This window comes from Myripristis murdjan, chromosome 4 (assembly GCF_902150065.1).
Source record: "Myripristis murdjan chromosome 4, fMyrMur1.1, whole genome shotgun sequence".
NCBI lineage: Eukaryota > Metazoa > Chordata > Actinopteri > Holocentriformes > Holocentridae > Myripristis > Myripristis murdjan.
Window position 1 is genome coordinate 13,157,513 of NC_043983.1, and position 17,931 is coordinate 13,175,443.

Here is a 17,931-nt window from a genome sequence, read left to right on the forward strand (position 1 = left end):
GAATCACAGACAGCTGCCACATAGCAGTAAAACTGTGGCAGAGAGGAAAATGAAGGTCAAGTTCAGGGCACGAGGTGATCAGGGCCCTAACTAACCTCCATTATGGTTCTGGGCCACAGAGAAGGCACAAGCAGCTGCTGACTGCTGCCACCTACTGAAACTTCTAGGCCTGGTGGCCTCTCACAGTCATGAGGCTGAGAAATTAGTTAGCAAATTATAGATATACAACATTTATCTGCTAGAATTTTTACATATGACTTATGGGATAGTGTCATTCATTTCTGATAATATTATTTCAAAGCAAATGCCTGAGTTGATTAGAGCGGAATTCAATTTGCTATAATTTTGCAATAATATAATCAATCCAATCTGTGTCAGCAAAAAGGAAAACATGTCAGTGACTATTATAACTGTAAACCTAGATTTTCCTGTAGCCAGTAAACATCCTAACTAATACAGCCATTAAATTCAAATTTCTGTAAGGCCTCTAGTCAGTGGCCTTATGAGACTGGCTTTTCCTTTCACTTGGCGCCCTCAAGTGGACAAAATGACTCATTGCTCAGCTTAGTGGTAAGACACCTTTATTATTCCAAGAATGGATTTTTGCTTGAAACAGCAGTAAACTCATAGATCTTTGGAAATACTGCATATTAGCAATGAAATGTATGACTGCTCATTATCACACATAGAAGTATTAGTCATAAAGATTGGTGCTTTGGCATGTCAAAATTTTTCAACGGCATCTATCGGGCAAAAGCAATTAATATCACATACAGAATCTGTACAACATTGGGGAAGAAATAGAAATATCTTTGATAATATATACATATTTTAATCTGAAATATTTATTTATAGAAACTTGAGACTATGCAGTCCTGCTGACATGATCCCTGGCCCACAATCATCCATCCCATCATCTTCAGTCATTCCACCTTGGCACCTCAATAAAATGTAGAATTGAAATAAAAACCATTGCGTAATCCCCCTTCTGACCATGTGGGTTATCATGTGACACATAACGCTCGTGAAAACACTAAGTCTGATTCAGAGCAGATGAGCTAGATTTAACCAAAAGGCATTTCCCAACACGTTCAGGCTACTTGAAATAATCAAGAAGAAAAGAAAGCAGCGATATATGATTCAAGAAACAATAAAACTTCCATCAAAAATCAAATTAAAAAAAAAAAAACTTTCAAAGCAATAAAAATCACTTTGCTGAGATGGCTAAAAGAACATTAAAGACAAAAATTGTGTGTATTGTATTAACACTCGTCCACATGCATGTATTATGGAGCAAGCATTTTCCTTATCCACACACTTCCAGTTATTCACTCTCATCACTGTGATGGTGCCACGATTTCAGAACAAATATTACATAAATGTCGCTGAACAATTGATTTGAAGCCGCTTATTTCCTGCCATTGCTCTGAACTGCCGTTGTCTTCTAGGGACAACTGACCCCAGACTGTGCATTCACCAAAGTTTTAGATACTTAGTATATGTGGACAGACTAGATCTCCTCTTCCACTGTCCACACACACACACACACTCACACACAAAGAGACAGAGATATTCACTGAGGTGAAAACAAGAGTGCAACAAGGCAGTGTAGTGAGTGGAGTTATTACTGATTATTACTGCCATACATTCAAAGTCTCTCTGTGACCGACTTCACCGCCTCCCTCACGGCAGCGTGGTCGGTGCTTGCTGCTGCCCTTCTCGCCCATGTGGATTCAGTGGGTGAAGTAGCCCATCTGGTGCAATTTGTGCAGGAGGTTGTGTGTAAGGTCAAACGTGGTGAAGCTCACCCCCACGGCGATGGGCCCTTTAACCCAGTTCATGCTCAGGCCTTTGTATAATCCACGCACGACTCCCTCCTGTGTCACGATCTCACGCATGGTGCCCAGAATTGTGCTGTAGCCTGAGCCGTAAACGCCGGCTGTCTGCATGCGTCGACGAACCACATCCAGCGGGTACGACGCCGACTGTCCGATCAGGCCCGCGCAAGCACCAAAGACCAGACGCTCGTGCGTGTATGGCTGGGACCTCTTTGTCTTTTCTGGAGAGAAGAATGACCAGTGTTAAGGAAAGAGTTGAAGCTCAGCGTGATCTTTATTTTGCATCTGTCCACAATACGATCATTTACAGTGTAATAGAAACAACCTGAAATTTCAGGTGGGGCTGGGCGATATATTAGTATTATATCGATACTGTAATACTACATATTGTCTGGAATTTTGGATGATATTGTAATATGATAAGGTCTAAATGTTGCATTTTCATGGTTTTAAAACAAAACAGAACTTCAGCAGAGTGTTGGTTAGTATAGTTACCTAGGCGTGCCACATAGTAGCCTTGCGCCATGAAGAAACAAATTGTAATTACACAAAAAATGGGTACTGGAACTTGTTATTCTTTATATTGGCTTAATCCATGTTGATCACAGTCATTTGTGTACTAAAAGTGGTATTTTGGTACCTGTTTTGCTGTGCTATGGAAGAGAAAGGAGAGACACAAATGCAGCAATCTGGATAAGCTGCTAAGGAGAGCATGGAGCAAATAATGAGGACATCTTGCCACCATGTGGACTCCTATCACACCCAGGTAAGTATACAACCCAACACTCTTCCAAAGTCCAAGGTTACTGTAAAGGCGGCTTTACGGTAAAGGGATGTAATTTTCTGAACTTATTACACTGTTGTAGGTACTCTATTATTTGCGTCATTATTAATAACATCAGTATTGCAGTGTTTGGTCAAAGATGTTGTGATGTTTGATTTTGTCCATATCGCTGAGCCCTGACTCCGAGCCACCTCACAGATCATCAGTGAATAAACACAAATAGATCAAGAGCTAAGGTCAGTACCTGTATGTAGTTTCTTGAGGGTCTCATAGGTGAAAAATGTGATCCCTGCGTACGGAATGACTCCCAGGACTGTGGGGGTGAAACCTCTGTAAAGGGTCCTCACACCCTCTTCTTGGGAGATTCGCACAAAGACATGCATGATGTTGCTGTACCTGCAGAGAAAAGGGACCTCAGGTAAGATATTATTTTCAGTATAATCAAGGTAATGTGACGTGGCTATGGGAACCATGGAGAATTTGTCACATTTATTTTTTACTGCCATGCATTACAGCTGCCCCATTAACTCTAAGAATAACAGGACTAGAACACACAAAACAGAGAGGGGAATCCCTTGGCACATGGCAGTAGGTGCTCTGAGAATGCAACAGTAGGTGGGGGCCTACATTTCTCTGGCAGTGACGGCCATCCTGGCGCGCACCATGTCCAGGGGGTAGGTAAGCATGGCGGCAGTGGTTCCAGCCAGCGAGCCGGCCAGGAAGCGGGGGAAAGGGGGCAGAGCTCTGAAACAAGCAGAATTGACAGTACATATCAGGCATGTGCCCACAGGTCCAAGATATTATAGTACAGAATATCACATGCTACTGTAATGTGATTCAAATAATGTAAGTTTGTAAATGTATCTCAGGACAATACCAGTGTTTTTACATGCTTTACTTATTTACTACAATCCATTCCTCCTTTACAGTGCTGCCGGCCATTTTTCAAACCATACATTTTTAGATGTTTGAATGTTTTTTTTTCAACCCTCTATGCAGCCATTACTTTGCATTTATTTCTTCTTTCTTGAGATAGTGACAGTAAACAAGACAGCAAACGTCCAACCCAGGTTCATTTTTTTTTTTTTTTGTCAATGTTACGTTATTATTCTGTGGTAATGTAGTAAGGTGCCTGCATTGATTTGAATGGTCCACAAGGAGGTGGAAAACTCTGAGATCCAGTCCAAACAGAGTTGTATTTATGTCTCATTGGGTCAAAAAACCAAACCCAGAAAACAAACAATAAGCAAACATGAACAACTTGAAAAAAGTATGTGGATTTGTCTTTTGGTTGATTAAAAAAATAAATAAATAAAAAAAATAAAAAAGGTATCATAGTCTGGCTGACTGCCAAGCAGGAAAATTGTTTTTCCAATTTATTGATAGCACATGAATGCATCGGTCATCTCTGGAAACCCAGACAGCAGAATGTACTTCAGTGCCAGAAAACAGTCCACGAGGAAACGATTATTTTACAGCCTAAATTGAAATGCACATGTCTGACAAACCAGGGCACATGTTAGCCGGGGCAGCAGAGAATTTGAAAGTAGGTTAATCAACTGAACATTTGAGTACGATATGCTTTGAAAGGGTAATATAAAGGAATGCATGCGGTCTAGTAAATGGATTAAAACATGCGAAAACACTGATATGATTGGTTTTTAAATATTAGATTGATGAAAAGATTTCACGCTGCTATTGAAATCACCAGTTACTTCCCAGAAATAACTGCACATAAACTTATTGCTGAAAGACAAACTCCAAATGTCCTGCATCAAAGATCACCTATACCACAAGGCTAACTGAGACAAATCTAGCCCCCAAAATCACCAATACAGCCAGTAGCCAGATAAATGACTGAGTAATTTCATTTTTGTGTTTTGTCTAGATGATGCAGAGCTCTGTGCAGATGTGGTATGTAATTATCACAGCTATCGAATGTAATGTAGTGTGGCCCTTAGAGCCTCTACTCACTTTCCCTGGAAGCCGTAGTAGCTGCCCAGTAATCCTTTATACTGCTCATGGGAGCAGAACTGGATGGCAGCGTAGGGGATGACCCGCACCATGGTGGCAGAGTTTCCCCTCCACAGACTGAGAAGCCCATCCTTCATGTAAGTGCAGTAGATGAGCCGGAAAGCCTCCTGAGGATGACACATGTTGGGCAGTGGCGGACATCCTTTAGCTTTTCATTTACTAGTAAATGTTACACATACAAGAGATTTTTCCACACTCTAGTCAAGTATAAATTCAGATGAGTAAAGATTAAAAGACTGGGTGACCTACTGAGTAAACTACTGAGTGGGTGAGACAGAAATTAATTGTAATATCTACAACAGATTTATTACTTTGCTCACCTTGGCTGAAAATCTGTTTGAGGACACTGTGAGAGAAGGGAGAGAGAGCAACCAAGAGTTCAGCAAAATATTTTCTCATGCAGTGTAAGCATTGACTAAGAGGATTAGCAATTAGTTAAGAACAGTTACAACCGTCAGTACAAATTCCACCCGCTTATATATAGATTGTTACTTAACTGCTGACTATAATGAATACAGCGACACAAACAACAAATTTACAGAATGATGTGATGTTTGTAAAGCATGTTATGTACAGTGTTGTGCTCACCTTGGAAAATGATCTTAGTTCGATCCAGAGGAGCGATAACTGTTTTGGCTACAGCTCCAGCAAACGCACCACAGAGCAGTGAGTCCAGCACAGTCCATGTCCGCCTGAAGTCCTGTTTTCATACACAAATACACACACACAAACACGTTTATACTGCAGTACTTGTGAGGACTGTACACTCATTCCCAAACTCTGACCTACTAAAAAGCAGACAGTAACCCTTAACCTACTTTGAGCTCTCTTTACAGCCCTAAAACAGACAAATTTCAAAGTGGGGGCCAATCAAATGTCCAAAGTCTGGACAGTTTTGGTCATTATTTTGTTTTATGGGGATATTTGATCTTCACAGTTACAGACACACACACACACACAGGCAAGTGCACTTATCAGCAGGGGTGGAAGTAACTGCTTACATTTACTCACATTACTGTAATCAAGTAGTTTTTGCGTGCAGGTGTTTTTGAGTATTTTTTAAGTCAGTAGTTTTAGTTTTAACTACATTTATACTTAAGTGTTGGACTTAACTACATTTTAAAACTATCCAAAACAGAATACATATTTTGTTGTTTCCCTATAAGCATCAAAAACTGATCCATCACAAACTGACTTTACTTCATTTTTACTTTTTTGTGATTTCCAAATTTCCAATAAAATGATCTAGTTTGAACTTTGTACACTCTTCCTTTATAAAATCTGCATCTCAATGATCTCATCTAACAAAGTTACTGTTAATAAAAAAGTTACTCAGTAACTTTCACTCTGGATACATTTTAAGTGAGCTACTTTTTTGCTTTCAGTTCAGTAGATTTTTACAGCAGTACTTCTGCTTTAACTTAAGAAAAATGTCAGCAAAGTAACAATATTTCTACTTGAGGAGCAATTTCTTGTCCTCCTTGCTCCACTGCTTATCAGCAGCAGTGCTCTCATGTACATCCCTCAACAAAGTAAATGCCACAGCACAGCAAAATCTGCATGTGTGGCTTAGAGCCAGAGTGACTCGACTGTTTATGTCGGAATCACAAGAGATAAGATAACACCAACTGGTAGTTCCTTGAATCGTGTGTGTGTGTGTGTGTGTGTGTGTGTGTGTGTGTGTGTGTGTGTGTGTGTGTGTGTGTGTGTGTGTGTGTGTGTGTATAAGTGCATTCAGCTGGACGGGCAGGTTGAACCCAATAAACAATTCCACTTTCTGATAAGAGGAATTTCTGGCATGAATAACAAACAGACTCTCTTAAGTCATGTAAGGCATACAACCACAAGCTGGAGAGGTTTTGTTTGTTTTGTTTGTTTTGCTTTTTTGCAACTCGATACCCTAGAGAGAAGAAATGCTGTGGCATTTGATTCATTTGCATATACCAATATAATACATATAAACACCTTACAGCTTAAAATATAATCACTAAGTTTAACTACAGACCGATCACATCTGCTGTTCTTCGGCAACAACAAACTGTGACCTGACACACTAAAGCGGCCCAAAACAACTACAGTCTTCTAGCTAATGTTGTTTATTATTAACTCCAAGGGACAAGCTGAGGGTTGGCTGCTTTGCTCAGGGGTAGATTAGGGGTGTTTATGGGATAGAGTGACATTAGCAACTCTGTGATTTTGCATTTTTACTTTATCCTCAAACCTACTTCACTAATCCCGTGATCCAATCAGCATCATTTTGATCACAAACTCATTTCACTCGCTCACTTTTAAGTTAGTTTTTACTCTGAATGTTTGCAAAACATTATACATTATTGAACTCCCTCTCTTGGTGAACCTGATCAAATCAAATCAAGTTTACGTGAAGAAACCTCCTTAAATTAACCTGATTTCAGCCATATGAAAGCATGCTCATTCTTGGAAATATGCAAGATTCAGTTCTACCCTTACGGTGCAGAAGTGAACCAGCTGCAATGATTCTCCTCAGTCGGTATCACCTTTTGCTCTGTAAAGTGAAGATAGCCTCAGCTGGCTGGCTGCCGTTGGCACCTGCCTGCTATTTACAGTAGTGTCCTGGCACAGGCATGTACTTGAAAACATGCATGTACCGGCAACCCTATGCCTCGACAACAGCCCCAAAATAGCCTTGACAGCTTGGAAGGCAAACGATGTGGTTTAGTGTTATCAACTAAGGCTGCACTGTTAAGAGATTTTTAATGCATTATTATCATGCACAGTTTATTAATAGTGTGAATGAAAAGTGATAATGGTGATCTCCAAGTTCTATGAATGGGACATTTTCCAATAATGTACAACTGTAGGGCATCGGGGAATTTTCCCAAACAAAAACAGAAGACTTGCTGCAACTTGAGAACAAAATTGCAACATCACAGTAATTGGGTCAAAACAACTTCAGCAAAGATTCAGTCATTTCTAAGGGGAATACGTGTCTGAAGTGGAATGGCACTCACTTTTGCTGGGCTGGGGGGCGGCAGGGACAGGACTGTGGCCTGGGGTACGGGTAGAGCTCTCTGGTGGTCATGCACACGGTGGGCCATGTGTGCCCTTGACAGATACCCTGGCTCTCAGACAGGCACTCTCTGATTCAGATGAACACGTACAGGAAACCACTGCAGAGGGCAACAGGACTGCATAGAAATTATAAAAGAGAAAAAAGAAGAAAATTTAAGGTGAAATGAGCCAGGCAATTACTTAAAACAGTTCCGCTCTCGTCAACAGCACGCCATGTCGCACTGCCACAACACACAAACAGCCTGCCCTAGAAACACTGTATTGAATTACACTGTAGGACGCAACAATATTGGAAACTCTACTTTCCAAACCAAGGCTTATTTTCCCGTAGACAAATTGCGAATGGTGATCATACTCAAATCAGCGCACTTTTCAACCACCCAAAACTGACTTATGTGATAATTCAGTGACCACACCTCAATGAAATCAACTGCGCACTAGACTTAAAATCAGAGTAATCAAACAAACAGGCGAATGGATTTGACAGTTATTGAATAAAATTGATGTATTTGTCAAGAGCGCACAATTTGTTACCTTCCTCAGTGTTGTGAAGAGACAACGATCCGCTATGAAATCCTCTTGGCGTTTGTTTGTCATTCAACAGTCAACCCAGATTCTTGCACACATTTGTTGTTTGCACACTGGAGGCTGGTCAGTCTCTCTTGGAGCACGCTGTGGTGTCTCTGCACGTCTTCCTCTCTGCTGGCGTTTCTTTCAAGGTGATTGGAAAAGGCAGGTGTCAACGCTGCGACAGAGAAGCCTGGCTATTTTTAGAGAGCGTCTGCGTGGAAATGCTCCGCAGAATTGCTGGTTGGTTTTGCGCGCAAGATTATTTAGGCTTTCCAGGGGCTTATCCTACCGAGGGTATAATATACTTGTGTTTTGGACTACAATATCCAAGAGCGAATCTCGCTGATGTGATCAAATATCGCGAGGACAGTTGTAATATTGGGTTGCCAGGTTTGAGGATATTTACTAAATCAGCCGCTGCTTGCCGTGATTAAATTATCTATTTTTTTTCCCGAATATTCTTCTCTTTTCGAGTTCCCCGCTCACAGACTGAGCAAGTACTACTTACAGCTATAAAAGTAATAAAATTAAATAAAATTAAAACAATTTCAACGTTTGATTCTGTATTTATCATCATAAATTAGCCGTCTGACCTGGATCACTACCAGTTGCGGGTCATTATGAAAAATGTGTCTGTGGTTCTGGAGGCAAGATTCATGAGCATAATTCGAGGTTCTTAGTTTTAATTTTTCAATGAGAAATAGCTGCAAAGTAAGACGTGCATTTAGATGCACCATCTCTGTAAACCAATTAAGACAGTGATAAACACATTTAATGTTATTCAAGTTTTTAACTGTCAGCCACGAATATATTCCTGGTAATTTTCAACTGGCATGAAGAAGACATGAAGTGTGTACGCCTTACATTCGGTGAAAATTTACAATAAAAATGTGCATCAAATGAGCACCACAGTTAGAAAGGTTTGACGCTGTCGGGGATTGCGCCTGGCGCGACCTGGCAACCCTGGACCCTCGCCATAGCGCTGAAAAACTTGTTGTTGTTGTCGGGGAAAATGGCGTCAAATGTAGAGGCCCCGGAGCCTTGGTACCTCGCCCTTCTCGGTTTTGCAGAGCATTTTCGGACCTCGAGTCCGCCCAAAATCCGACTCTGCGTGCATTGTCTACAGGCTGTGTTTCAGTTCAAGCCTCCGCAGAGGATCGAGGCCAGGACGCACCTCCAGCTGGGCTCGGTGCTCTACCACCACACCAAGAACAGCGAGCTAGCCCGGAGCCACCTGGAGAAAGCGGTGAGGGCCAGTCGATCTGGGAAAGAGCGGGGATGGAGCGGCGGAGGGGATGGGCACAGGCCACACTCAGCGAAGTCGATAACGGGGGACTCTTAGGATACATGTTCAATCACGGAAATTGTATCTGTAGAGGAACTAGGATGTTGAATTGAGCTAGTAACCAATTTTGTCGGATGTTATATTATACATTGCGGTCGCTCGTTTTCGCTTTTTAATATCTGCTGATAACAATTAGCTAAACATCGCTGCGGCGCTTCATTGAAAACTTTGCTGGTTGTAATAATTGCACGTCTGACATCAGTATGACGCCGCTAACGTGAATTTTCTTTTTTTGTTGTTTTTGCAGTGGTTTATATCGCAGCAGGTCCCCCAGTTTGAAGATGTCAAATTTGAAGCTGCCAGTATTTTGTCAGAGCTCTTCTGCCAACAGGTAAGTGAAGCCCAACTGAGGGGCCAGTTTTGAGCAACATAAGCTCCCCAAGCCTTTGAATTACACTTAACTTTTGTGATTTAGCACTAGCTGTACCGCGTACAAACACAGGCAACATGTTAGCAGTGGTTTGGCTGGCGTGTTTTGTTACCAGCGAGCGGTGCGCATTGATCTGCTCATTCATTTTCAGAATTTGGTGGACTCTGCAAAGCCCCTACTGCGCAAGGCCATCCAGATTTCACAGCAAACACCTTACTGGCACTGCAGGTTGCTGTTCCAGTTGGCGGTATGTATCTCTATAAATAAATACACCCCCCCCCTCACTCAGTTTTCATGTGCTGTGCAATCAGTGCCTGGCTTTAAATGGAAACAGGATGCACAACAGCCATAAGATGATATGAAGGTGTGAAAAAAAAAGGACTCTAGTTTGTTCACAGCTTTTGCTTAGCTAATGTAACTGCAAGATTTCACTTTCTCTTGTGTCTAAGTAGAGAAGATGTTTTAACTGATTGGTGGAATTGTTTGTTATTTCCTCCAGCAACTTCATACACTGGAGAAAGACTTGGTGTCGGCATGTGACCTGCTGGGCGTTGGAGCTGAGTATGCCAGAGTGGTGGGCTCAGAATACACCAGGTAAATATGCCCTTATCTTCTACTGAGTTTTCACACATAAACCTTTTAGTGATTTGTGTCCAACATCCACATAAAAATTGGCACTAACATAGCTGTTGCACATTGTGATTAAATATTGGTTGATTTATAAGCTGATTTCATAACTCCTGTCATTTTTACAGGGCATTATTTCTCCTTAGTAAAGGAATGGTAAGTTCTCTGTTAAGTTTTTCATCTATACCTCTTTTTTCATCTGTATTCATGGATCAATATTGCTATTAGAGGTGTAAAACCATTGTAATTAATAATAGCTACCCATTTATTTTTTGATCTCTCTGTAGTTTTTCCTGAAATCTGTATTTTGTTATTATTGCATTGTAATTTATACAGTAATAGCATACTACTAACACTGCTACTTCTGCTAACAAGCATCATCTCATTTTAACATCCTGAGCGTGGTGGTGTTGCTTTACCTTCCAGCTGCTGCTAATGGAGAGGAAGCTCGGGGAGGTCCATCCTCTGCTCACACTGTGCGGGACCATCGTGGAGAACTGGCAGGGAAACCCCATCCAGAAGGAGTCGCTGAGGGTCTTCTTCCTGGTCCTACAGGTCACACACTACCTGGATGCTGGGCAGGTAAGTAAATCTAAAGTGGTAGGCTTGAGTAAAGTGGTAGGCTTGAGTGAAGTAGTCCAAAAGGTCTGATTCATTAATCACAGCGGAAAGTATGCATCAGCATAAGGTCGTTCTATATTGATATTATAATGGGTGTAGGAATGACATGTCTATTACAGTGTCTAGTTGTCATAACGCTGGGACAGGATGTAAACATGTATGTCGTTGTTTGTCTTTTTGCAGGTGAAGAGCGTGAAGCCATGCCTGAAGCAGCTGCAGCAGTGCATCCAGACCATCTCAACACTCCATGACGATGAGATCCTGCCCACCAACCCAGCAGACCTCTTCCACTGGCTGCCCAAGGAGCACATGTGTGTCCTCGTATATTTGGTAATTCCACTTCTCTTTCTTTACCACTAAAAAGCTTTTAACAGCTGTAGTCGCCCACATTTTTTTTTTGGCTTGAGAAAGTTGTCTGAGCATTCTTTTTACAACAACACCTTTCACCACACAGGTTCATGGACATACGTTCACACACATAAGCTGCACAAAAGGGTTGTTGTTAACATACTTGTTCCACTGCATAAAGAAGCACTGTGTTGATTGATTGTCACTCTTAAATGTGCATTCTGTCCCTTCACAGGTGACAGTCATGCACTCCATGCAAGCAGGATATCTAGAGAAGGCCCAGAAGTACACTGACAAGGCCCTCATGCAGCTTGAGAAACTAAAAAGTGAGTTAGTCCAGTTTTTCTTGTGGTTTTCTCCAAAAACAGTTTAATTAAAGTGAAGCTGCAATGTGGAGATATGATTTTGAACTTTTTGCCCGTGTGCTTTTGTCATTTTGTCGCTGTTGTGCTAGTGTTGGACTGCAGCCCCATCCTTTCTACTTTCCAAGTCATTCTACTGGAGCACATCATCATGTGTCGACTCGTCACAGGTCACAAGGCTACTGCATTACAAGAGGTATGATGCTGCAGTGTCCAAGGTCATTTCTTTTTAAGTATCTCCTCTATTATTAGTTGATTATATAGCCATGTGAAAAAGATGTAGCCATATCTCATGCAGCAAGGTCACTGCTGACATTATATAAAGTCCTTATGTCTAGCAACCTGGAGAACTCATTTTTTCAACATCCATTGGTAAAAGGAGGAAGGAAATGTGTGTGTGAACACTGACGACTTTCTGTTCTGTCCCTCCAGATCTCCCAGGTTTGTCAGCTGTGCCAACAGTCCCCCAGGTTATTCAACAACCATGCTGCCCAACTTCACACGCTATTAGTGAGTATTTTCATCCTGGACCCTCGCTAGTGTTTGTGTGTGCAACTCTGCATGCATGCTCACATTTTCGTAAACATTGTCAAAATATAACTGAAAACAAGAATTAGTGAAAAAACAAAAACTGAAGTAGAACATTTTGTGTGTCTGAGCAAAAAAAGAAATGAGAAGTGTTCCATTTTTCTGCGTATGTGCAGTGTAAAAAAAAAAAAAAAAAAGAAATAATTGTTGAGTAGAAAATATTGATGTGGTCCCAACTTAAGTTAAATATACTGAAAAATGTGTGTAAACTGAATTATCAAAGGAATGCATTTGCGTTGCTTGTAGAAATATGTAATACCTATTTTAGTCAAATACAGATCACTTCTTATGAACATTTACATCATTTAAAAAATCATCCACTTACCAGAAATACTAAACCGGAACTGAAATTAAATATTTATTTAAATTAAAATAAAACTAGAACTGCCAAACCCAGACAGAAAGCTAACTAAAAATGAGTCAAAAATAGAAAATGTATAAGTATATAAAAAACTAATGAAAAATCTAAGTAAGAAACTCAGGAAAATAATAAAACAGCAGACCTGCCAACTTGTAGACATTTTGTCTAGTGGCTCTGTAATTTGACATGGAAGTTCACTTGTACAAGTTCCCACCGTGAAGGAAGTGTGTGGAAATATGAGAGAGTAGCCTTCAGTCAAAGATGGCGCAGTGCTTAAATTTGCAGCAACAGTCAAAGCAGGTCATTTTTATTTGCTGTAAGGGACATGATTGCTCAAATATGTGATGGATGAAATTTTTGTTCATGCCAGCTGGTTCAGCATGATGTCACCATTTAAAATACACCGTGTTCCAGGATGTAGAAGTAGTGGGTAGTTAATAATTAGGGAAGTTATCCAAAATTCTCAGTGGATGTTATTGCTCATTTTTGCTCTAAGTGGCAGTTGTGCTTTTTTGGTGAATAATTGATCAATAATAACCAATATCTAACATGTCTTTCTTCTCGTGTTACTCCCACAGGGTCTGTATTGCATCTCAGTGAACTGTATGGATAATGCAGAGGCACAGTTTAGCACAGCCTTACGGGTGAGTGTCTGATTGTATGTGATCAAATGCAGTGGAATTGTCTCCTCATGTATTGCCTTGTATTATTTTATATTATTTAATATTATATATGTGAATTGGTGTTTGTGTTTCAGCTCACTACGCACCAGGAACTATGGACATTTATTGTAACCAACTTGGCCAGTGTCTACATCAGGGAAGGAAACAGACACCAGGAGGTTAGTTTAATATGAATGGATCACATTATCTTTAAAGTGACATATTGGATAAAGAATAGAGTAATCTCGGCAGGTACGAATAGACAAGTTACATAAAGAGGATGCTTTCTTGGTTTGATGTCACAGGCGATGTCATCATTTAAAGTGTCCAAACAAGTGAGGGGGAATGGCATCGTGGCCTGTCAGAATCAAGGAATCTCTCACTAGGAGACTTTGGTAGATTCCTTGATCCGAGTTAGAAGTAAATGTTTCAAGCTCAGGTTTCTAATACTCCAACTTTGAGCTCATTCTGCTCCTTTTTTAGTTCAAATGTCTGCATATGTATTGCTACTAATGTTAAAGTGGTTCAAGAGGACCAGATAATGTCAATCCAGGAAGCCAGAATGTTTTTGTGAGTTTGGTCTACTGTACTGACTTCACTCCACTTCACTGCTGCATTCATAGAGATGATTTCAGTGACTATACAAATCACACGCATCAGAGACTACCCAGCAAAAACAATAAGTACGAAAAGTTGAAAGAAAATGAACCCTGTCCTTTGTTTGACTAATTGCTTCAGCGTAAAATAGGAATTTACCTAATATGCAAAACCATTCATTTGCATTATTTCCTATCTGTGTCTCCTCCAGCTGTACAGCCTCCTGGAGAGAATAAACCCAGACCACAACTTCCCAGTCAGGTAAATACATAGGACAGTGCCAAATACATATTTTCTGTTTTTTCAGTGTCCAGATAAACAAACATATATGATTGCTTCTTTTGAAACTGATACTTTTTTTTTTTTTTTTTCCTGGTCCAGCTCCCACTGTCTCCGTGCAGCAGCCTTCTACATCAGGGGACTCCTGTCCTTCTTCCAAGGACGCTACAATGAGGCCAAGTATGGACTCTGCAAAGCTTACATTGTTTTGTACACATATTCACCCCGAACTAATCAAAGTGAAATTTTCGACTCATGCATTAAAATTAATTCAGAACACTCTTGATGAATGGTGATATCAGCCACATTATGCCCTGAGCACTGGAGGCTTTCTGTATGTTGTGTTGCAGACGCTTCCTGAGAGAGACACTGAAGATGTCTAATGCTGAGGACCTGAACAGACTGACTGCCTGCTCCCTGGTTCTGCTTGGCCACATCTTCTATGTCCTTGGCAACCACAGAGTAAGACTGAATGCCTGTCCGTTGTCCAAAGTTGACTCAGCTCTTACTTTTCATCATGTGGTCAAACCATGAATTAGGTCAACAATAGGTGTGAATACACAAGAATGAAAAAAACACTGTCCTGTAAAACAAAACACGCTTTTGTTTTAAAATTTTCAAACTTGAACAAAGATGAGTGGAATATGTTTCTCGTTCACCTCCCTCCTCTCTATTGTGGATATCTTGCCAAATTCACCAGTCTGTGATATTGTCTGCCACTTTGTCCCCTGACGAGTTATCCTCTTCTCCTCAGGAAAGCAACAACATGGTGGTGCCAGCCATGCAACTGGCCAGCAAGATCCCCGACATGTCTGTTCAGCTGTGGTCCTCAGCGCTGTTGAAAGGTACCCCGAGTGACCCCCACTTCTTGGCTTTTTCAGTGTGTTGTTTATGTTCTTAGATTTCCAGTTGTAAGCACTTGGTGGAAAACACAACGTTGTTTGACGTCTGCTTCAAAATACTTGATTTTTTAATCACATATTGGGTACTGGCACAAAGTCTTAGTTTCCCACCACAAGTGCCAACAAGAAAGGGGTGCACGGATTGTATTTGATTTGGCCAATCCCAATTGACAGTTTCTTTTTTTCCCCTATTTTTTTAAGCTTGGCTTGCCGATACAATCCCAAAATTTAAGTTTACCATAATTAAGAGCCTTAAATCATCTGTTAAAGTTTTGAACTTTATTTTATTTCAGTTAAGAGTTTCTACATGACAGATTTGACTGTCTTAGTAAGAATCTTTCTTTTCCAGATAACAACTAAATTACAAACTCTTAACTCCTAGCTATCTCCATAAAAATATGACAGCCCTCAGAAATAAATGTAGCTGAGATAAAGTGAACTGAAGAATATATTTCATACTTGAAGTAAATTTGACAGAACTAGGGTGCAACAGAGTGCTAATTACCGGCCACTTGAATTTTTGCAAAAGGCATCCGGTTCTGATCGGTAGCTGATTGATAGGTGCATCCGTACAGCAAGATTTTCAAAATTCAGATGACCATGCGTTGTATTGGCAGACTTGAACAAGGCCCTGGGGAACACCATGGATGCCCACGAAGCGGCTCAGATGCACCAGAACTTCTCTCAGCAGCTGCTGCAAGACCACATCGCCGCCTGCAGCCTCCCTGAGCATAACCTCATCAGCGTGCGTACAACAGCTTAGTTTGCCTCTCCCAAGTTTACACGTCATTTCTCTGTTATCACCCTTCTCTCCACTGCCTTGTATAACTGATTTGGTTTTTCTCGCTCCCTCTGCTTATCTGTCATGTATGTGTATCCTGCAGTGTAATGACTATGGTGTCTTTCTGTTTTGTTTTTCAGTGGACTGACGGACCTCCTCCTGTCCAGATCCAAGCCCAGAATGGCCCCACCACCAGCCTTGCAAGCCTTCTATGAGCCTGCTTCTTCCTCACATATGACACTAGCTGGTACATAATATCACATGCAAGAGGTGGACGCCTAGTAACCTGCTGTCCGGTCCCACTGTATTCAAGATTTGAGAGGTGCACAGTTAGGGCCTTCACCTTTTTATGAGCTTCTCACAATGGCTTTCTAATAGTCTGCTATCACTTTTATAACTGTTCTAAAACAATTGCCACTACTGCTCGACACTTGGCATACTCCACCCTCTCAGGTGGCACGGTTGCTTATTGGGTAAAGGGGCAGGGGTAGATACGTCATTGGAGTGGTGAAGGACACACAGCAACCCACACAAGGGCTTCTTTGCCTCAGATATCAAGAACCCTTCTATGCGTTAGCCAGGTTTCTTTTCCTTTCCTTGGAAAATAAAGGGGATAGATATTGGGGCAGTAGAAGAAATGTAGAAGAAACAAATTAATTTATTCATGTTGATATTTTTGTAACTGTTGGTAAATATTTTACAGCTTGGCTTTTCTTTGTATGAATGCTATTTTTCCTCATGCATGGAAGTTACTGATGTGGACTCCCTGTACAAATGTTGCTAAAAATTAATTCTTGGTAGATAATTTGTATCACAATATCCACATTAGAGAGAATAGAAACATCCTTTCATAAGTTCATGAAAAAATAATCAGTTGGAGAGTTTCATGCTGTAAAAGCAAGATTGGCAAATGGGAACTGCATTCTATCAGGACATTAGTCCATGAGGTGCAGTTCTTTAAGGGACCAGTAGGTGGCTCTGTTTTGTCATCTGCCAGCAATGTTAAAGTAATTGAACGTTTTATGACATTTGGTGGCTGTGAGAGGTGCCACTTACCCTTAAGAAATGACAGAAAGAAACTCACCAAGTTCATGTATATTTTTGAAGTTCCATAATATATGAATTCCTGTTCATGTATTCATTTTTACAAATCATGTTTAGACTTGGAGCTTACAGTAATCCTCAGATATTCAAAAAGTGAATTTATTTTATTTTGTAATATTTTAATTTGTCTCAATAGTTCTAGTTAATGGTTTTCTTTACAGTTTGTTTGTATAGATTTGCCACTTGTTGAACCTTTATTGTACAGTGACATTTTATAAAGTCAATTTAGTAAAGTGTGATATGTATTTTTAGCTACCCTATGTAGAAATCAAACTCAATGCTTGGTATTTAAGACACTCTGTAAGGATGCAGTTTAAGCTTGAGTACAGGCCATATTCTATCCAATGCCCATGTTTTTATTGCTTACATTGTTTTCAACAATTTTCTAATAAAAATATGATTGAAAATGGTAAAGTACTGATTTACACACCATTCTGATGATAACCTTATTTGTACACTACATATCAAAACATGTTACAGAGTACTTTACAGCATGAAAAAGGAAAAATGTCAAAGTGCAAAATACACATGAATCAATAAAATAAAATTAGACAAGACTTCACAGTGCCACGGATTCTCCTCAGAACCTCGGGGTCACTTGGTTCAATTTTTGTTTCACTTATATTCAGTTGAAAAACAGAAACTTCACACCCTGAGCAAGTAGTGGAGGTGAGAGTGTTTCTTGGCATAGACTTCCCAAACCGCTA

General features: G+C 40.5%; 2 protein-coding genes across 3 annotated transcripts; one reads left to right on the plus strand and one right to left on the minus strand.

Moving 5' to 3' along the window:
• Positions 1–559: 559 nt before the first annotated feature.
• Positions 560–8,622, minus strand: LOC115358175 (mitochondrial coenzyme A transporter SLC25A42-like). Of its 2 annotated transcripts, none has more exons than XM_030050028.1 (8): positions 8,246–8,622; positions 7,647–7,823; positions 5,245–5,356; positions 4,977–5,002; positions 4,597–4,763; positions 3,250–3,366; positions 2,867–3,018; positions 560–2,059 (listed from the first exon to the last, which is right to left on the minus strand). In XM_030050028.1, exons 2-8 carry the CDS (start codon positions 7,731–7,733, stop codon positions 1,734–1,736), a joined length of 987 nt encoding a protein of 328 aa, XP_029905888.1. In that variant the 5' UTR covers positions 7,734–7,823; positions 8,246–8,622; the 3' UTR covers positions 560–1,733. The 2 variants fall into 2 exon arrangements, with proteins under 2 accessions (XP_029905888.1, XP_029905887.1); XM_030050027.1 differs by having other exon boundaries at positions 8,242–8,621.
• A 608-nt stretch (positions 8,623–9,230) lies between these two features.
• LOC115358134 (MAU2 chromatid cohesion factor homolog) lies at positions 9,231–17,633 on the plus strand. The gene is made up of 18 exons (XM_030049979.1): positions 9,231–9,523; positions 9,870–9,953; positions 10,144–10,239; positions 10,492–10,586; positions 10,748–10,775; positions 11,046–11,201; positions 11,424–11,570; positions 11,824–11,914; positions 12,043–12,146; positions 12,383–12,460; positions 13,478–13,543; positions 13,657–13,740; positions 14,370–14,419; positions 14,540–14,617; positions 14,788–14,899; positions 15,192–15,282; positions 15,957–16,084; positions 16,261–17,633. The coding sequence occupies exons 1-18, from the start codon at positions 9,290–9,292 to the stop codon at positions 16,333–16,335; spliced, it is 1,797 nt and encodes a 598-aa protein (XP_029905839.1). The 5' UTR covers positions 9,231–9,289; the 3' UTR covers positions 16,336–17,633.
• The last annotated feature ends 298 nt before the right edge of the window (positions 17,634–17,931 follow it).